The sequence below is a fragment of the Mastigoproctus giganteus genome, chromosome 4, assembly GCF_048544385.1.
Source record: "Mastigoproctus giganteus isolate SK-2022 chromosome 4, ASM4854438v1, whole genome shotgun sequence".
Lineage (NCBI taxonomy): Eukaryota > Metazoa > Arthropoda > Arachnida > Uropygi > Thelyphonidae > Mastigoproctus > Mastigoproctus giganteus.
In genome coordinates this window covers 145092978-145115836 of record NC_143578.1, presented here as the reverse complement: position 1 = coordinate 145115836, position 22859 = coordinate 145092978, and the positions used below count along the sequence as shown (strand labels likewise).

At 37.1% G+C, this 22859-nt stretch overlaps 1 protein-coding gene across 3 annotated transcripts in view; it reads left to right on the top strand.

Annotated features, from left to right (window-relative positions):
- Positions 1-22859, top strand: part of LOC150087110 (RNA 3'-terminal phosphate cyclase-like) — a 184844-nt gene that overhangs the window by 33547 nt on the left and 128438 nt on the right. For 2 of the 3 annotated variants that reach the window (XM_090372967.1, XM_090372966.1), the window contains exons 2-3: positions 187-287; positions 14332-14475. In XM_090372967.1, coding sequence (XP_090229093.1) covers positions 187-287; positions 14332-14475 — 245 coding nt within the window. Of the gene's footprint in view, positions 1-173; positions 288-14331; positions 14476-22859 lie in introns of all 3 variants that reach the window. The other variant, XM_090372968.1, reaches the window with a different exon arrangement.

Here is a 22859-nt window from a genome sequence, read left to right as displayed (position 1 = left end):
TACTAAAGTAGACTTGAAGAGAGGGATCTGAATGTGTGGCGTCCTTTTAACAGTAACCATAATTTTCATTATATTAGGGAGAAGGTAAAAAAAAATGTAAAGAGATTGATTTTCTTTTCTTTAGGTTACTTGTGTTTCAAATGTTTTATCCTGTTTTACATAATTATTTTCAGTACCTTTTTGTAGGGAGGACAGATTCTGCGGATGGCAGCAGCTCTGAGTGCCTTGCTGAGAAAACCAATTTCTGTATATAATATAAGAGCTGGAAGAAGCAATCCTGGACTTAGGTTAGTACAAAATAGGTATCTGGGCATATATATGTGTGTGACATTATGCTGCATGTGTGTTTATACATACAAATACAGTACGGTATAAGTAATTCATTCCCAGCGGGATCTCCTGCATTTTTACGAATTAAGTGACACAACAAATTAGATGGAGCAGAAATTTATGCTGATGGCTTCTTGGGACTTGGAAAAAAGCGATGAAATAAGTGGTATGGTGATGAATTAAGCAATTCTTGAATTACCACACACTTAAAGTTCTAAATTCAAATTGACCAGGATGATATTCACAGGTTTAGGTCCCTATTTCACCAAAGGGAAACTATGAATGTAGAGTAATTCTCTACTACATAATCTCTTCTACACACACACCTACTACATAATAAAAAGAATTCTTCAAATAGGCCTCTGGGGTTGGGAAATTTCTGGCTCATAACTGCAATGGAATACTCCAACCATATATAATTCAAACTTTATTAATATAAATTAAAATAGAATAATAGTAAAATAAGACAGGATAAAATTTTGATAAAAAAATAAAATACACTGACAACTGTAGAGTTAAAAGCAATAAAATGGTAGATAGAATTAAAATATACAAAAAAAAATTACAAATTAAAAGCAACAAAACAACACCATAGTTTTCAAAGGCAACCGCCTCCTTTATCAATAGTGACACTTGACTGTCATGGCACATCCTTAAATAACATCAGCAAGATCACAGCCCACGTTACTGTAGAAACATGGGAATTATCCGCCACACTTGTGTGAAGACCAGAAACAGTTCTGCTTGAGCATGCCAAGCGGAACTGTTCATCCTGTCCAAACATTTCCAAAGAGGGGGATGAATATGGACTCCCCTATCTATTTACGATATTATGTTCTGAAGAACAAATCTGCAAGCTCTTGATCCATTTCTGGTTCCAATACCTATGCAAACGATCAACAATGACAGCATCATCTGGAGAAATTTGGTGGCTCTCCTCCCAGAAGTGTTTAGCCACAGCAGATTTCCCAGTCTGTAGTCTTTATTGCGCTAATATGTTCCCCCATGTGATCTTCAAACCTGTGTTCTGTCTCTCCAGAACACAGGTTTAAAGATCATATAGGGAACATGTTAGCAATTTTTGATGGGTCTGTTCTGCCTCTCCTCCATGCATGCGTGGAAATGTTATGTCAATGATACATTTACCATTGTATGGAGGGGAGGAGAGATTATGTTCTCAACTTTCTCAATGGTTTCTCCTCTTTTATTCAGTTTACCTCGAAGGTGGAAATAAATGGTACCCCCCCCCTTTCCTTGATGTGTTGGTTAAAAATGAGAGTATATAGGAAACCTATGTTATATATGAGATACACGCATTACAACATGGCACAAGCCAAAAATAAGAATAGTGTAATTAGGGTCCTATTGGATAAGGCTGGGTTCCACTGCAGCACCTTTGAGGATATAGAATGGAGGAGATTATATGTGTCACAGTGGATCTCCAAAAGAGTGGCTACCCTCAGAAGGTCTTGGACAAACATATTTGAGAAGCTGAACGTAGGTCAAGAGTCATTCTCACCCGCTGCTACTGTATATATTTCCTACTATCTGGGCCTAACAGAGCAGATCTCTAGAATGTTATGTATCTGTCAGACATTCTGTGTGCAGCTGTGAGGGAAGAGATTGCACACAGTCATGTCAAAGCTAAAAGATCCTGTACCTATTGAGGATACAAGCAGGGCTTATATGAGATCAGGTGTCCGGACTGTGGGGAGTGCTATGTTGGAGAGACAGAATGCAGGTTTAAATATCATATGGGAGAACACGTTAGCGCAGTAAAGACTGCAGACTATGGGAAATCTATTGTGGCTGAGCACTTCTGGGAGGGAAACTACCAAATTTCTCTAGATGATGTATATGTCATTGATTGTATTGGAACCAAAAATGGCTCAAGAGCTTGTAGATTTGTTGTTCAGAACATAATACCATCGATAGAGATAGGATGAATGGTTCCACCTGACCCACTTCTGAGCCATTTCCAGTCTTCATGCACATGTGGAGGATAATTTAATTCTCTTTTATATATTTTAATTCTATCAATTTATCACTTTTAACACTACATTTGTCAGTGTATTTTATTTTTACATGAAAATTTTATCCAGTCTTATTTTATTATTTAATTTTTATTCTGTCATAATTTAAGTTAATAAAATTGGTGTGCTTTATTGCAGTTATTATGAATAATAAAAAGAAAACTTTTCAAAAAACTGAATAGTTTAAAGCGGTTGGACCAACCATTCATTACAGTGCCTTGCACATTTTTCTAGGTGCTTTTCTAAAATCTATTCAAAGTTTTTATGCAGAAGCTTGTGATCCACCACTTTTGACATAAGATGCTTCTTTTGAACTAATTTGAGGAAATTATAAGGCCTGATGAAGGTCCATATGGAATATGGATGAAGGTCCAGATATCAATATGGAACTAGCAGTTATGTGGGCTGTATAAGAGTTATCAAAAAAACACTACACATTTCCTTGCTTGCATACAGGAAGTATAATAAATGAATTTAATCAGTTTGAAGTATTGATTAAGTCATGAAATGCTGCCATTATAGGTATAACAGAAACATCATGTCACTTTGGTATTGAGAATGCAGAATTTTAATATGGTGGCTATAATGTATACTTAAAGGACAGACAAGGCAGGAAACGGTGGGGGGATGCTTTTGGTTAAGAAGCTTATAAACTCTAAAACAGTACAACCAATAGACATGTTAGTGTAATATTGAGTGCAGTTTTCTGACATCAACACTGCTGAACAAAAACAAGAGTTGGAGTCTGTTACAGGTCAAATGATTGTGATGAGTATAATGAATAATTATACAGACAAATAGTGAGCCAGCAAATCAGAATGTCTTATCATGGGGTATTTTAACTATCCAGATACCAATTAGAACTTGCAGGTTCACAGCAGCTGCAGTAGCAGTGCATTTCCCAGTTTGTTGGATGACCGTTTTTACACCATGTTAGAGAAGCAACAAGAGAATACAGTGTTCTTGATCTGGTTATCAGCAGTGATTCATCATGTACTAGTAGTAGTAATGGCAGATGATGTAAGAAAGCAAGCAAGCTTATACAGCATCAGTTGATGCGCCTCTGTAGCCAGGTGGGAAAGAGCAGCAGTGCGTAGCACATGCCTCTTGATTAGACCGGGGTTCGAGCCCGTCACCACCAAATACGGAGGATGCGGAAAGGTCAGAGAATGACCACTGCATATCCCGGAGCAATATGGCATTAGTTACTAATGCTCCTAAAAATCAAACAACAAACAAACAAACACAGCATCAGTCAAAAAAAAAAAAAAAACCCTTCCCAATTCATCCATCCATTCGCTTCAAATGTTTGTCTAGTTCTGCCTTGAATTTATTTAAGCTGTCATCTTCAATGACAGATGGAAGTTTGTTCCAGCAATCACCAACCCCCCGCCCCCCGCTGGCTAAAGGCAAATTTCCGCACATCTATTCTACAGCTGTCTTAGTATTAGCAGTGGCCACATGGTGCAAGGAAGCCTATGGCTTATGCTGCACCAGCCGAAAAATAAAAATAAATAAATAAAATAATAATAATAAAATAAAATAAAAAAAATAGAATAACAAAAAAAAAAAAAAAAAGAAAAAATAATAAGAATAAAAATGTCTCCTCAGGTGATTAATCTGAGCAAGAGGAAGAATCCCATCAGCATTGAGCTTGCTTTGCTCAACCCATTCAAGGCCTTATATACCTCAATCAGAGGGGTGCCTCCGTAGCCAGGTGGGAAGGAGCAGCAGCAGTGCGTAGCACACGCTTCTTGATTAGACCGGGGTTCGAGCCTGTCACCACCAAATACGGAGGATGCGGAAAGGTCAGGGAATGACCACCGCATCGGAGCAATATGGCCTTAAGTTGCTAATGCTCCTAAAAACCAAATAACAAATAACCTCAATCAGATCACCTCGCATATGCAAGGTGATCTGATTGAGGTATATAAGGCCTTGAATGGGCTTCGTATCGTTTGCAAATTACAGTCTCCAGATACTGTAATTTGCAAAACTTAAGCCTTTCTTCATAAGAGCAACCCTCTGTTCCAGATACTGTAATTTGCAAAACTTAAGCCTTTCTTCATAAGAGCAACCCTCTGTTCCAGATACTGTAATTTGCAAAACTTAAGCCTTTCTTCATAAGAGCAACCCTCTGTTCCATTCACTAATCTTGTTGCCCTTCTCTGTACTCGTTTCAGCAGCTCTACATCCTTCTTAAAATGAGGCCTCTAGACCTGTATACAGTACTCGAGGTATGGCCTGACCATTGCCTTATACAAGGGGATAATTACTTCCTTATCCCTGCAAGAAAAATTCCTGTATATCATTGACAACACATCATGAGCTGATCTTGCAGAACATCTGCACTGCTCAGAAAACTTCATATCTGACTACACAATTACCTCTAGGTCCCTTTCATTCTCTACTACTCTGAGTGTAGCACCACACAGTTGGTATGTTACTCTGGGGTTACTGCTACCCATATGCAGTTCTTTACATTTGTCAATGTTAAACTTCAGTTGCCACCTCTCAGCCCATCTGCACAACTTTTTCTAGATCCTGTTGCAGTAGTGTACTATCATTAGTGTCATTAACAACCTCGCTAACCTTCGTATCGTCTTCAACCTTAGACATTAAGCCTGTTATCTACCTTCATCAATATCATTAATAAATACAGAAAACAATGGACCCAACACTGAACCCTGGAGGACTCCACTAATAACATTAGTACACAAATAGCAGTGTCCATTGATTACCACTCTGTCTTCTCCCACTCAACCATCCCTTTATCCATAGCATCAACTTGCCCTTAATACCACACTGCTCCAATTTGTACAGCAGTCTTCTATGTGCAACAGTATCAAAAGCTTTCCTAAGATCCAAGTATATGATATAAAAATTATTGTTTACATCCAGTTCCTTTGTGACCACATCATAGTATCCAATCAAATATTTCAGACAAAACTTCCCCTTAACAAACCCATGCTGTGTCTGAACTGTAACCGAAGTCTTGTCTAGATGATCCTGATCCTGCTGTGCTTCTTTAACAAGTGCCTCCAAGAAATGGTTTTATAATAATAGAAAGTAAGGTTGTAGTAATAATAGTAGTAGTATTTGCCATATGGTGCAAGGAAGCCACAGGCTTAGTTGCACTGGCAAAAAAAAAAAAAAAAACACAACCAAATAGATAAGAAAACAAAAATTATATGCTTCCCTCCTCACACAGGTAAGAAATTGCAAGTATCTAATAGACTTTGAATTTATTCAAACTGTCAGAGCCTCAAAAAAACCTGCGAGGGCAACTTGTTCTGGCTACCAACGACTTGCTGGCTAAAAGAAAACTCCTACAATCTAATCTAAACCTCAAGCCTTGTAATCTGAATTTATGATCCCTAGTTCTGGAATTGTTTAGAACAGTGAAAATTCCACCTTCATTCATTTTACTAATCCCTCTCAGAGCCTTATAAACCTCAATCAGGTCACCTCTGAGGTCCCTGGTTGCCAAGCTCTGTAGCCCACATAATCGGAGTCTTTCCTCATACGGTCGTCCCTCTGCTGATCTCATCATTTGAGTTGCCCATCTGTGGACCCTTTCGAGAAGTTCCATTTTCAGTTGAAGTCTCCAAACTTGATCATAATATTCCAAATGTGGACTTACAATTGCCTTATACAGTGGGATTATGACTTCCCTATCCCTACAGGATAGCATTCAATAAATCATTGATAGGACACCATGAGCTTTCCTGGCTGCCTGTTCACACAGTTTAGAAAACTTCATATCTGCCCATATTCTCATATCCTTTTCCTCCTCCACTGTTTTTAATGGCTCCTCCGTAGCCAGGTGGGCAGGAGCAGCAGTGCGTAGCACACGCTTCTTGATTAGACCGGGGTTCGAGCCCGTCACCACCAAATACGGAAGATGCGGAAAGGTCAGGGAATGACCACCGCATATCTCCGGAGCAATATGGCCTTAGTTGTTAATGCTCCTAAAACCAAATAACAACAACAACTGTTTTTAATTCAACCCCACAAGTTGTAGAGAAATTGCTGGAGCTAAAAGTAAAAAAAAAACACCTGGCTCTGATGAATTCTATCCAATTATATTAAGAGAAATTGCAAAAGAGGTAGTTGGCTAAACACTTGATTCAGAGGAAGTACCTGCTGATATAATGTGAAAATATATATCTCCTGCCGTTCAAAGGTTGATGTGGGTGACTATAAACCTATCAGTTTAACCTCTGTGCCATAGAAAATAATGGAATCATTAATTAAAGAAGTAATGCAAAATCATTTTGATAGGAGAGGCATCATAAAGCAATTGTATCATGGGTTTGTTAAAGGCAGATTGTGCTTCAATAATCTGATTATGTACTACGGGGCAGTCACAAAGGGGCTGAATACAAAGAATTATTTTGATTTCATATATTTATATTTTAGTAATTAAACCTTTGAGACAGCATTTCAGATACAATTTTTGTACAAATTAAACTAATGTGGCATTAGGGAAGAAATTACTACTATGGATAAAGGGATGGTTATGTGGTAGGAGAAAGGGTGGCTATAAATGGCCCTGCTTTTTGGGGACTAAAGTGATTAATGAGGTTCCACAGGGGTTTTATCTGATCATTGCTGTCTGTGCCTTATTTTTAATATTTATTAATGAAATTGATGTTTGCATTTCAAATTTGATGTCTGTTTGCTGATAATACAAAGGTGGGAATAGTGCTTAATGATTGTAATCAGGGTATGTTATTTCAAGAGGATCTAGATAATTAAGCAGATCAGCTTAATTTTAAAATGGCATTGAAATTTAACAGGGACAATATTTGAAAAAGGCATAGAGGCAAGCAACAAGATTTTTTGGGTACACAAAAGGATATTCTTACTAAGAAAAACTGTGTTCTGTAAATTGCAAGCTCTGGAAACTAGGAATCTGTTGGGTGAACCTAATCAAAATGTAATTTTGATTAGGTTCACCCCACGCAAATCAGATCTCCTCCCAGGTATCTAGTTTCCAGATGCTGCAATTTGCAGAACTGAAGGCCTTTACCGGTAAGAGCACCCTTATGTTCCCCTCAATAATCTCTTTGCTCTTCTCTGCATCTGTTCCAACAGATCCATGTTCTTCATAAAATGAGGCTTCCACACCTATATGTAGCAGTCAAGGTGTGACCTGACAAATCACCTCCTTATCTCTGCTGGGAAATTCCTGTATACCATTGACAAAACCACGAGTTGTCCTGGCAACCTGTTTGCACTGCTCAGAGGAACTTCATATCTGACTGCACAATTATGCCAGGTCTTTTTCATTCTCCATTATCTTGAGTGTGGTACCACAAGGTTAGTACATTAATCTGGTATTACTTTTACCCTTATGAAGTACCTTGTATTTGTATATATCAGTGGTGTCCAATCTACGGCCCGTGGGCCGGATATGGCCCACAAATAATTTTTATACGGGCCACATGGCCATGAAAATAGCTACTTTTTTCATGCATTTGAAAAGTTTATCAATGTTGATCTCAAATGCATGCATTTGAGATCAACATTGCTAAACAGTTTGGCATTCCTAAGAGTACACTGTTCACCATGTTCTCTTACCATTCTGAGAGATTGAAATAAAAATATTAAAAGCTTATATAGCATTAGCATTAGCATTAGTAGAGGCATATGATGCAAGAAAGCAAGCTTATTCAGCATCAGCCAAAAAAAAAAAAAAAAAACCACTCCCATTTCACCCCTCCGTTCGTTCGAAATACCTGTCCAGTTGAGCTTTAAATTTGTTTAGGCTATCAACTTCAACAACAAGTGATGGAAGTCGGTTCCACCAACCAACCACCCGCTGGCCAAAGGCAAATTTCCGCACATCTATCCGACATCCGTCCTTCCGCAATTTGAATTTATGCCCTCTGAGGTGATTATTCTGAGCAAGATGAAGAATCCCATTGGCATTGAGCATGCTCAAACCATTCAAAGCCTTATACACCTCTATCAGATCACCTCGCCGGTGCCTAGTCTCCAGACTCTGTAATTTGCAAAACTTAAGCCTTTCTTCGTAAGAGCAACCCTTTGTTCCATTCACTAATCTTGTTGCCCTTCTCTGTACCCGTTCCAGCAGCTCTACATCCTTCCTGAAATGAGGCCTCCAGACCTGTATACAGTACTCAAGGTGTGGCCTGACCATTGCCTTATACAAGGGAATAATCACATCCTTATCCCTGCTAGAAAAATTCCTGTATATCATTGACAAGACACCATGAGCTACTCTTGCAGCCCGTCTGCACTGCTCAGAGAACTTCATATCTGCCTGCACAATTACCCCCAGGTCCTTTTCATTCTCCACCACTGTCAGTGTAGTACCACAGAGTTGATACGTTGCTCTGGGGTTACTGTTTCCCATATGTAGTACTTTACATTTGTCAATGTTAAACTTCATTTGCCACCTCTCAGCCCATCTGTTCAACCTTTCCAGATCCTGTTGCAGCAGCATAGCATCAGTAGTGTCCTTAACGACCCTGCCAACCTTTGTATCATCTGCAAACTTGGACATTAAACTTGATATACCATCATCAATATCATTCATAAACACCGAAAACAACAACGGACCCAACACTGAACCTTGAGGAACTCCACTAATAACATTAGTCCACGTTGAGCAGTGTCCATTGATTACCACTCTCTGTCTTCTGCCACTCAACCATCCCCTTATCCATAGCAGCAATTTGCCTCCAATACCACTCTGCTCCAATTTGTGCAGCAGTCTTCCATGTGCAACAGTATCAAAAGCCTTTCTAAGATCCAAATATATAATATCAAAGTTATTCCTTGCATCCAGTTCTTTTGTGACTACATCATAGTATCCAATCAAATTGGTCAGGCAAGACCTGCCCTTAACAAAACCATGCTGCGTCTGAGCTATAACTGAATTCTTGTCTAGATGATCCTGCAGTGCTTCTTTAACCAGTGCCTCCATCATAGTATCCAATCAAATTGGTCAGGCAAGACCTGCCCTTAACAAAACTGGATATTGATGGTTCAACGGTTGAGGATCCTGCTCAGATGGCTAACAATCTAAACGAGTATTTTGCATCTACATTCACGCATGAGGAGTTATTCAGGAAGGAGAATGATGTAGGTAAAGTAAACATGGGCAGTGAGCTGGATGATTTTGTAATAACTGAGAGGAAAGTGGAGGAGAGATTGCCTAATGACTCTGATGAGTATAATAAGATATTGTACAGGGAAATAGAGTGGGCCAGTAAATCAGAGAGTCTTATAATGGGGGATTTTAATTTCCCAGATATTGACTGGAATTTGTGGGTTGGTCACTCGCACACTAGCAAGGCTTTTGTGGATTTATTGGATGATTGTTTTCTACATCAGCATGTTCGTGAGGCAACAAGAGGGAGCAATACTCTTGATCTGATTATCAGTAGTGATTCTTCATGCATTAAGAATCTGCAGATAAATGAACCACTAGGTGGCAGTGATCACAGTGTGTTGAAGTGGGATTTACTGAAGGAGGTAACTACCATCAGAGGTAAAGGGAAGGGTTTTTGTTTTCGTAAAGGCGACTATGATGGTCTGAGACAGTATTTAAATTCTATACAGTGGGACCAACTGATGATGTTACCAACAGCAAACTCAAAATGGGAAGCATTCAAGGAACTAATCTTGGAGGCTACCAGGCTTTACATACCAACTAAGAAATATTGTTCAAGGTTTAGGCCTAAATGGTTGTCAGATGAACTAATGAGACATGTGGCAGAGAAGAAAAATGCATGGGATACATACAAATTAATGGGTGACATGGAAGCCTATGATAGATATAAGTTGGTCTGTAACCAAGTCACAAAGGAGATTAGGCAGGCAAAGGCAGACTACGAAAAATCCTTGGCAAAGGATGCAAAGAAAAACAGAAAAGAGTTCTTTACATATAAGTCTGCTATACCAAGTAGGATCAGAACATGAAAGATGAAGTATCTGGATTTTGCGGAGGTAGGTACTCTTGGAATGGTTGTATGATGCATACAAAAAATGTTCCTGTAGATTGAAGTCTTAAAAAGTAAGGCTGAATCATTTGCACATCAGATTGAAGATTAATTCTTCTGATGGATGGCTCCAGAATAAAACTCATTAGGGCTGTCTTTCAAAAAAGTGTGTGACAAAAGTACAGCCCTTGACACCGAAGCTATAAAGGAAAGGAAGGAGGATCATTTAAAAAAATATTTTGTTGACATACAACTAGAATGATATCTTCAATGCTGATGAAACTGGATGTTTTGTAAGTTTCTATCAGATAAAACAGCTACAGTTAAAGGAGAGAAATGTAATGGTGATTAAAAGGCAAAACATTGGATTACCATTCACTTAGTGACAAGCATGTCTGGCACAGAGAAGCTTCCTCTCTCTTAATCATTAGAAAAATCCAGAAACTGATGCTTTAAAGCTGTGAAGATATTGCCTATGTACCGAGCCAACCAAAAGGCTGATGTTATCAAAAATCTATAAAGAGTTGGTCAGAGACAAGATTGCAAGATAAGTGGTGAGAATAGAAAATTTTTTCTGTTTGTGAGTGGACTATATGCAGTTACTGTTGAGTACCTTCCACCTAATGTGACATATCTTCAACCACTTGATCGAGGTGTAGATCTGGTGTTTAAGAAAAACTATTGAAGAATACAATTAACACATTCATTGCTTCCTGATTGCAGATATGTCGCTTTGGATTTTAATCCACTTGGAGGAGAACCACCCTACTTTTAGAACTTTTTCTTCCAATTTAACAATAGAAAAATGATATTTTTTGTCAAATAACCTTCACTGAAGGCTGATTAATTTCATGGTGAGAAGAAAGCCTAAAAATAGATTTCTGCCTTTTCCAATCCATGATTTTCAAACCCAAGTCAAAAAGTCAGCAGCAAAAGTGTTAAACGAAATTGTGCTGTGTCTCAAAATCAACATGCTGTAGGCAAGTAATTGTCAACTTCATCTCATGTTTCAGTATGAGATGAAGATGAAGTGGATGCAGATATTGCATTCTTCAGGATATGCATGAATGGAGCCATATATATATATATATATATATATATTTTTTTTTTTCCCCCCAAGCACAGCCTAACTGGAAAGTAAATTAACCAGCATTGTGCACTTTCGTAACTTCATGCTTTTGAAAAGTGCTTTCTCACTGAAACAGTACATTTTGACAGGTAATTTTAAGGTCTGAAACCAATTCCTCTGCCTGTGCTTCAAACACACACACACACACACACACACACACACACATATATATATATATATATATACACATGTATACACAGAAAATGAAGATATGTAAATTACAAATTAAAATTGTTCAATCAATGGAAAATGTATGATTTTCATTTTGTTGTCCAATACTGTAGTACAGGGGTGGGCAACCTTTTTTGAGTGAAGAGCCATTTTTGATGTAATAAAAAAAAAAAAAAGAAAAAGACAATCAGAAGAGCCGCATCTCAGCTCAAGCTGGCAGGAGGGGGAGTTTAAGAAATGGAATAGAGTGGGAAAGTGTTTTATTAAAAAAATATATATTTTAAAATCTTATTTATTAATACACTGGACTCCCGCTAGTCCGAACTAATTGGGACCGAGTCCTGTTCGGATTAGCAGAATTTCGGATTAGCCGAATAACGTACCCCAGATTTTAAAATGAATAAGGAGTGAGTGACGTTGATAGCTTGAAGTAATGCTTCAGGAAATCACAAGCTACCGTTGATGATGATCATTAAATCAGCGAAGCCGAGAGCGCTTTTAAAAATATGAACATTAACAATCTTCCAGTTCATTACAAAAGTCAAAAAAAAGCTTGGATGAACGGACAGCTTTTCATTGAGTGGTTTCATAATCAATTTGTCTCAGCAGTGAAACGTTTCAGCAATGAAAATGATTTGCCACCTCGCGCCATTCTCCTCATAGACAATGCGCCATCCCACCCAGACGTTTCCGAGTTTACATCAGGGGATATAAAGGCAGCTTTCTTACCGCCTAATGTAACACCGTTATTACAGCCCATGGACCAGGGGGTGTTACAGTCTATCAAGCTTGCATACAGAAAGAAATATCTTAGGTCCTTGATAGAAGATAACACCAATTCACTTTCTTTACATGAGAAAATGAAACAAGTGAACTTAAAAGATGTATATTGGGTTGCTGAGCTGTGGGAGAGTGTAACCGGTGGCAAAACATAGCATCTTCTAATCGATTTTCATCGTTACGTCAAAAGAAATTAACAGAGTTTGTTACTTGTGAAAAATGGCTTTTGTTCCTGTTTTGGTGTATAAGTATTGATCTGTAGTTTTAATAGGCCATGTCAAACACTGATTTATTAATTTTGTATTAGTACAGTACTACAATAAACTACAATTTTTTTGTGGAATTCTAAATGTCTTTGTACCATTAATACCATTTAAATTTAACGTATTTAGCATATATTTTGCGAACTAAAAAATTTCCTCTCCGCTGACCGAAACGTGTTCGGATTAGGCGGACGTTCGGATTACGGGGTTCGGATTAGCGGGAGTGCACTGTACTGAAAAAATGTAACAAACATCCAATTAGGTATGAATTAATGTGACTTTTGCTGCTGAACTTGAGTGAGTCTCTCAACATCAGGCGAGTATGCCATAATTTTCATCTTGATGAGACATGCTTTCAGTGTGCTGAGAGACTCACTTTGCTCAGACGGTGTTTTGATTTATTTTTAATACAGTTCAGAAATATTTTCCCGCAGAAATTCGTCGAACCAAAAACTGAGAGAAGTCCAGACAGATGCAGATATTTTCAAATTTATATATGTCCAGTAAGCTACTCCACGCATCAAACACAGTTTGGTCTTGCTTTTTCAACACATCTATCGCCGTCCATTTGTGTAGAATTGCAAGGGTAGCCTTTTGCCTCTCCAAATCCTCAATTTCAGTTTTAAGGCATTTTAGTCTTACACTTCACAAGTCCTTGATTTTTAAGTCCTCTTTTAAATTTTGCTTCATGTGAGCTAAATGTCATACAGCCGCAGGTTGCTGACCTCTGCTGTAGTACATATTCAAAATTAGATTATACTATATTGTATAAGTAGAATTACAGTAATTGTTTAAACTTTCCTTTGTTCTTTTGCTGATTTTAGCATTAGCATTAATAGAGGCATATGATGCAAGAAAGCAAGCTTATGCAGCATCAGCCAAGAAAAAAACGAAAAAAAACTTCCACTTCACCCCTCCGTTCGTTCGAAATACCTGTTAGAAAAACAGCTGAGCCTTAAATTTATTTAAGCTATCAACTTCCACAACAAGGGATGGAAGTCTGTTCCACCAACCAACTACCCGCTGGCTAAAAGCAAATTTCCGCACATCTATCCTACATCTGTCTTTCCTCAATTTGAATTTATGCCCTCTCAGGTGATTATTCTGAGCAAGAGGCAGAATCCCATCAGCATTGAGCATGCTCAAACCATTCAAGGCTTTATACACATCTATCAGATCACCTCGCCGGTGCCTAGTCTCCAGACACTGTAATTTGCAAAACTTAAGCCTTTCTTCGTAAGAGCAACCCTTTGTTCCATTCACTAATCTTGTTGCCCATTCTGTAGAAGCAGTCCCTTCTGTTAACAAGTACAGACCAGGCTGAAAAAAATTCTACCCCTCGAGCCTTGCACAATATTTCTAGGGCCGATTTGATTGAAAAGGCTCTCATCATATACTCCCTCCTATTGTGTCTGGGCAGAATTGCAGACACTTTAAAATTCAACCCTAATTCCCGGCTTTTTTTCAACAGCTATAGATGAGAGCCTATAGCTCATTTCATGAGCTATAGAATATATAATGTCCTTTTGGTATAATGACTGTTTTTCTCATTCTTCTGAAATGTTGTTATAAAGAGCTTTGACTGTATTAACATTATTATTAGTGTTATATACTAACACAATTTTTCCCCCTGTTTTTTTTATATTCAGGCCTCAACATCTAACAGGACTTGAATTAGTAAGAGAGATTTGTGAAGGAAAATTAGATAAAGGACATATAGGTTCTACCCAGGTTACTTTCTTTCCTGGTAAAATGCAGTCTGGTTCATTTATTGCTGACACGGGTACTGCTGGGTAAGTTATCTTCTTTATATGAGAAATTATATTGCAAAGGAATTTAAACTTGGTTTAAAGCTCCTTCAGCTACGAAAAAAAGAAAAAAAAAAGTAAATGAATGAATGAATGAATCGAGTATCAATTTTAGTTTCAAAGGTTTTAGAAAATGAAATTCCAAAGTTTTGAATTTTGGTACCAAAGTTAAACGTCAGTACCTTAGAAATTAATAATTCATAATTGCTAATTTGTAATTCTGATTACAAATGAATAATTACCATTTTGGATATGAAACATGTGAAATCATTCTTTGTTTAAAACTTTGTTTAAAACATGCAAAGAAACTAACTGTAACAGAGTAGCCTTTAGCTTATGTGAGCAATAGCAGCACAAGGCCTAATTTGAAATTACTATAGCAGAATGTACTCTTTTATGTATATACAGCAATACCTCACTTAGCACGGCTTCAAACAGCACGGGTTTCACTATAACACGGTTTTCAATTCAGTTCAAGTCAAAAATTTACTGTACATATTAAAACTCATTCAATAGCCTAGACACATACTTTACATATATTCTGCGTTGTCGTAGTCTAGGCATGCGTACATATATGTTTTAGTGCCAACTATTGTCTCACATGTGCCAGTAGTTCCCCTCGGGCAGTCAGCAGCAACTTGCAACAGTGTTCAATATCCTTAATGCTATCATGTTGTCTCGTCAAGATGGAATTAAGAATATTGAACATTGTTGAACACACAGTGATTTCTAGCCAAGATGCAAATATATTTTCGATCATATTTAAAGGGGCAATTTATTTTTTACACCTTTAAATACGATCGAAAATATATTTGCATCTTGGCTAGAAATCGTTGCCAACAACATGCTTTCTGTTTGGCAGAATGTTTTGCCCATTTTGGCAAATTATTTCAGTGGTTTTGAATCTCAAATTCAGACAATTGCTGAAGACACTGTGAAGATCGGAAAAGACTCAGGATTCGAAACTTTGTACACTGCCAAAGTACGTGACTGCACTGACTCACATGCAAATTAGCATTAGTAGAGGCATATGATGCAAGAAAGCAAGCTTATGCAGCATCAGCCAAAAAAAAACAAAAAAACTTCCACTTCAGACCTCCGTTCATTTGAAATACCTGTCCAGCTGAGCCTTAAATTTATTTAGGCTATCAACTTCCACAACAAGGGATGGAAGTCTGTTCCACCAACCAACTACCCGCTGGCTAAAGGCAAATTTCCGCACATCTATCCTACATCTGTCTTTCCTCAATTTGAATTTATGCCCTCTCAGGTGATTATTCTGAGCAAGAGGAAGAATCCCATCAGCATTGAGCATGCTCAAACCATTCAAGGCTTTATACACCTCTATCAGATTACCTCGCCGGTTCCTAGTCTCCAGACACTGTAATTTGCAAAACTTAAGCCTTTCTTCGTAAGAGCAACCCTTTGTTTCATTCACTAATCTTGTTGCCCTTCTCTATACTCGTTCCAGCAGCCCTACATCCTTCTTGAAATGAGGCCTCCAGACCTGTATACAGTACTCAAGGTGTGGCCTGACCATTGCCTTATACAAGAGAATAATCACCTTCTTATCCCTGCTAGAAAAATTCCTGTATATCATTGACAAGACACCATGAGCTACTCTTGCAGCCTGTCTGCACTGCTCAGAGAACTTCATATCTGCCTGCACAATTACCCCCGGGTCCTTTTTATTCTCTACCACTGTTAGTGTAGTACCACAGAGTTGATACATTGCTCTGGGGTTGCTGTTTCCCATATGTAGTACTTTACATTTGTCAATGTTAAACTTCATTTGCCACCTCTCAGCCCATCTGCTCAACCTTTCCAGATCCTGTTGCAGCAGCATAGCATCAGTAGTATCCTTAAGAACCCTGCCAACCTTTGTATCGTCTGCAAACTTGGACATTAAGCTTGATATACCATCATCAATATTATTTATAAATACAGAAAACAATAATGCACCCAACACTGAACTCTGATGGGCTCCACTAATAACATTAGTCCACGATGAGCAAGCAGTGTTCATTGATTACCACTCTGTCTTCTCCCTCTCACCCACCCCTTTATCTATAGCAGCAATTTGCCTCCAATGCCACACTGCTCCAATTTGTGCAGCAGTCTTCCATGTGCAACAGTATCAAAAGCCTTTCTAAGATCCAAGTATATAATATCAAAGTTATTCTCTGCATCCAGTTCTTTTGTGACTGCATCATAGTATCCAATCAAATTGGTCAGGCAAGACTTCCCCTTAACAAAATCATGCTGTGTCCGAGCTATAACTGAAGTCTTGTCTAGATGATCCTGTAGTGCTTCTTTAACCAGTGCCTCCATTAATTTTCCTGGAACAGCAGTTAAACTCACAGGTCTATAATTACTTGTGTCAGCCTTTGATCCTCCTTTATGAATTGGGGTCGCATTTGCACATCTCGAGTCTATGGGTATCTCCCCTGAGTCCAAGAAAGCTCTCATAATTATGGCTAAGGGTTTGCTTACTTCCTTTGCTGCCTCCTTTAATATAACTAGATAGATCCCATCCATCCCAGGTACCTTTCTTGTGTTTATCTTCAACAATTTCTCCTCCACTTTACTCTCAGTTATTACAAGATTATCTAGCTTACTACTAGAGTTGAATACACCTCTGGCATTCCACTCACTGAATAACTCCTCATGTGTGAATGTCGATGCAAAATATTCATTTAGTTTGTTAGCTACCTGAGCAGGATCATCAACAGTTGAACCATCAATATCAAGTGGACCAATCTGATTCATCCCCTTCCTTCTAGAGTTTACATAAGTAAAGAACTCTTTGCTGTTTTTCTTTGCATCCTTTGCCAAAGACTTCTCGTAATCTGCTTTCGCCCGCCTAACCTCCTTTGTAACTTGGTTACAGATCAACTTATATCTATCATGGGCTTCTGTGCCACATGTTCATTTATATGTATCCCATGCATTTTTCTTCTCTGCCATATGTCTCATTAGTTCATCTGACATCCATTTAGGCCTAAACCTTGAACAATATTTCTTAGTTGGTATGTAAAGCCTAGTAGCTTCCAAGATAAGTTCTTTGAATGCTTCCCATTTTGAATTTGCTGTTGGTAACATCATCAGTTGGTCCCACTGTTTAGAATTTAAATACTGTCTCAGACCATCGTAGTCGCCTTTACAAAAGCAAAAACCCTTCCCTTTACCCCTGATGGTAGTTATCTCTTTGAGTAAATCCTACTTCAGCACACTGTGATCACTGCCACCTAGTGGTTCCTTTATCTGCAGATTCTTAATGCATGAAGAATTACTACTGATAATCAAATCAAGAGTATTACTCCCTCTAGTTGCCTCCCGAACATGCTGATGTAGAAAACAATCATCCAATAAATCCACAAAAGCCTTGCTAGTGTGTGTGTGTGACCAACCCACAAATTCCAGTCAATATCTGGGAAATTAAAATCCCCCATTATAAGACTCTCTGATTTACTGGCCCACTCTATTACTCTGTACAGTTTCTTATTATACTCATTAGAGTCATTAGGCCTATGGCACACTCCTACTCAATTTTGATCTCCCAATGCTTATGTCACACCAAACTGACTCGACACTGCACTGTCCAGCGATGTCGACTGGCTTCACTTCCTTGAATTTTATGTGTTTCTTAATTAATAGCATAACTCCTCCTCCCTTCCTATCATGTCTATCCTTTCTGTACACATTGTACTCCCCAAATTCCAGTTCTGCATTCCTTATATCTGTGTGACACGACGTCTCCGATATCCGAACAATATCCGCCTTTTGATGCTTTGAGCAATACTTCAAATTCATCAAATTTATTTACCAAACTCCTAGCATTGGTGTACACGCAAGTATACATGCACCTGTTCCTATTCTTAGCTACCCTAACACAACCCATGTGTTTACTTGTACCGCAATGACTCCCAGCAGTCTCTGAAATATCCTGCATCTTGTTTTCCAGGCTTCTGCTCATTGCAATAGAAGCAGTGCAAGAATCATTATCACCTCTGCCAGTGGCTACTGTTAATGTATTAGTCCTTGTATCTCCCCAAGCTAGCAGTTTTCCGACCCACCTAACACTGCCTCTATACCATCAGCAAATATTCTTGCATCCTTTCTATTTAAGTGTTTCCCATCCCTGCAGAAGCAGTCACTCCTGTTAACAAGTACAGATGACTTAGATGATGCAACTCTCCTTGAACTTGATGAACAAACTTCATATGAAGAAGTGGAAAACAATTCTGAAGTGGCACCAAAAGAATTTTCAACAGAAGAATTGGAGAAAATTTTCGGGGAGGTGATTATCAATGGAGATCCGGATGCTGATCGTAGCATCAAGATACGGAAAATTTTACAAGATGGGATTCGATGCTGCAAAGACTTGTACACTGAGAAAAAGAAGAGACTACTTCATCAGACTATTATTGAAATACCTATATAAACAATAAAGCTTTTTTCTCATCTATCATGATGTTAACTTTTCATTAATAAAATTTTTGCACTATTTTTTATTTCAAATCATTTTAATTGGCTATCAAGTGCAAATTGTTTATAGATTTTTTATAATTTATTTATACTGTTTCTATGGTATGCATTCAATTAAAACGCATTATAATTATACTTCAATCAGCACGGTTTCACGTAACACGGAACAGTTTCAGTACCAATTATCAGTGCTATGTGGGGTATTGGTGTGTGTGTGTGTATATACACACACACACACACACACTCTTTTCTATAAATAATCCTTTTTTCTTTTTTATTTGTTTGTTGTGATTAAAATCTGTGTCACATGCACTGATTTTAATCTTTTTTTTTCCTTCAAGAAAACATGATTTTTTTTAATATGAATTTTCATCAAACATTGTCAATAACATATTGTGAATTATCTATACAATTCCATCACGAATAAAACTGGCTTATTTTTAGCATTACATTATGAAACCTTTGCAGATTCCATGTTTACTTGCAAAAGTTATTTAATGTACTACTAAAAATAAACCAAATTTATTACTGTGAATAATATATTGTGTAATTGTGTGGACAACTTACTTTCTCTTGATGGAAATAACCCATGAAGACAATGGCTCATTAAAAAGCATAAAATGAGTTCCTTCAAACGTTTAAGGGAAGATGAGCAACAGGTAAGATATTTTTGAAGAAACCTGACATGACAGAAACAAAGAGAAATCATTTGAGAAATCAGCATTAGAAAATGTTTCAGAAACACTAGAAAATGTTTTACAGAACAGTTCCACCATTCATATAGAACAGTTCCTTGGTAGAATCACTGACTTTTATTTTTATCAGGGTTTTATTCTACCAATAAGTAGTCAACTTTTGATTAGGCAGGCATGAAAATTGAAACTTCACTGTGCATCAGCAGTACAGTGGCAGTCCCTAAGGCAGCATAATGCACTGGTTTTACAGGCGATAATTACTGTTGGTGACTGTTGTCAGAGAAACAGGAAGTAAATTATGCAAAAAGGAGAGGTGGAATAGGATCAGTGTATGTCTGGTGGGGGTTTGGGGAAAAAGTAGAGCAGATAACATCTTTAAAAGGCAAAAAAGGTGATGGTGTTGTACCTGTTGGCACTAATGAAATAAGAGCAGGAGGTCTGATGATCTATTTAGTTAACAAGTACAGGGTAATGTTGGGAAAAAGTTGTGAATTAGGATTAAATTTGAAAGCCTCCTGGCCAGACACGATAGGAGGGAGTACATGTTGAGTCTTGTCAATCAGTTCAGCCGTGGAGAAACTATGCAAGGCTCATGGGTAGAATTTTTCTCAGCATGGTCTGTGCTTGTTAACAGGAGACTGTTTTTACAGGGATGGAATACACTTAAATAGAAGGGGTGAAAGAAGTTTCGCTGAAGAGGATAAATCCAATTAACATTGGTGCCCAGTGCAATGTTGAGTCAGTTTGATGTGATACAAGCACTGCAAAAACAAAAGTGAGGGTAGGAGTGTGTTATAGGCCTAAAGACTGTGAAGAATATAACAATAGTCTTTACATTTAGATGGAATGGGGAAGCAAGTGTGAATTTCTTATTATGGGTGACTTTAATCTATTTCAGATTGATTGGAATAAGTGGGAGGGAAACTCACCATGGGAAATATATCTTTTTAAATAAATCAAATGACTATTATTCACACCAGTATATTAGAGAAAGTACTAGGGATGACAATATTCTTCTCTGTTCAAAGGAATACCTTCCAAGTCTAGTGATGTCCCTTATAATTATCCTTAATGGTTTGGTGGACTTCATTCTCACCTTCCTAAAAATTACCAGGTATATTCTATTCTCAGGGACCTTTATAGGTCCAAAAGTTTTTCTAATAAACAATCTTCAGTAATTGCAGTATTGCTAATTTTATACTGTTGAGTTTCACTTTTGCAGCTTCTTCCCACCATGAAGGGTACTTTCTTTTGTAACATTAGATGTGAAGGACTTGTTCAGTTCACAACAGCATCAGCTGGGTTATCTAAGGCTTTCTCACATCCAAAAAAAGAAGATTAATCAGCATGATTCATCTAACTCAGAAAATTTAATGTTGCGCAACATATACATGTTTTGTACTAAATGTCATTTATTAACATTGTTTTTCCATCTGCTTGATTTACCATATTGATATATGCATCAGATTGTTAATATGGAAGTACCCATCGATTATATTGCTAAAATTAATTAATCTTCCATTGTAATTTACATTGGAAATTATGACAGAAATTAAGGAAAAATTAAAGTACTAAAAATCAGTCCAAATAATTTCTCTTGCTTGGGAATATAATTTAATTATTCCTTGAACACCAAATTTAGTTGGGGTTCTTTTAATCAAAATGCCACAAATTGTAAATGATTATCTTTGACCTTATAAGGATTGCTGACATCACATTTCATCTTTTTTTACAAAATATGTTGTAGTAGATTTGCTTCATCAACATTCTGGTTAGTAATGATTATTCTCTCACTGAGGACTTTCTGAATAATCAGTAGATTATCCTTTTGCCAAGAACATTCTGAACAATTAGTGGGGAGTAGATTTGCTTCAGTTTCTTGGTTGGTAGCAATTATTCTTTTGCTAAGGAAATTCCAAATGATTGTTAATATTTGTTATTGTTCTTTGAGTAATTAGTATCATCTTGAGTACTTACGTTTGATCAAATTCAAAATTAGCTTTTAATCATGTAAATTTTTTTCACTTACTATTTACGTATAAAATATACAATGTTATTAATGAAATACATCAGTATATGTAATAAAGCTGGCAAATAACAACTTCCTTAAACATTTGGTTTATCTTTTGGTCTTCCTTAAACTTTTGGTTTATGTGATAGCTTTTTCATGCATGATTTCAAATATGGAAGAAAAAGTTTTCTAGCATTCAGTTTTTAAGAAATTTCTAGTCTTCTTTTTCATAAAAATCCTGAATTAGAAAATTAAATGTTACTGTACGAAAAAAAAAAAAAATCATTTAAATATATGGAAGGTTATTGATTTCTTTGCACATTTATTATTTTCTTTGGAGGAAATTGGGGGAAATCTCTTTCAGAAGTAACGGAGGTATAAATTGTAAAGATTTTTACACCTGTAATCATAAAAAAATATTGTTAATTTTTTTTTGATATCTTCAATTTTATTCACTTATGACTTAATATAACTCTTTTCAAGAGTATTTTTCTTTCTTTTACACATGCATTATTTTTAGGCTACACCTGAGTCCACTCACCCCCAGGCATTTGCCCTGTAAAGATATGTCTGTGTTAAGGCTGGGCCTGTATAGGATATGCTGACTTAGATTTTGTATTCCTAAATCATTATTTAGTTAGTTCGTTAACTAAATGATGATTTTTTTTTTTTTAACAAATGAACACTTCAGTCATTGATATCTCAGTTACTGGTCATCTGTTCCATATAAGACATAATTCCAGCCAAGTATAAGATATGACTCAAAATTTGTATTTGCACTGATGTTTTCAGTGAATTTTTTTCAAAATGCAGAGAAGGGTGTTTTTGAAACATTTTCTAATGCTGATTTCTCAAATGATTTCTCTTTGTTTCTGTCATGTCAGGTTTCTTCAAAAATCATGAAAGAAAATTTGATTTTTCACAAATTTTTATTCATTTTGGCAGAATTTGTGACCTGAAATTATAACGGAATGCTACTTTTACAGACTTTTATATTCAAATACATGTTGAAACACTATTAAAAAGGGCAATGTGGTAAAGACCTGAAGCTAATTCATTTAAAAAGTTTATTTAACACTCACCTTTCATTTTAAAAACTGATCTACAATGGGTTAAATTTTTGTTTCTTTGATTTTCTTGCAGCTCCTACTTTACAGTAGGAGTAGTCAGCCATT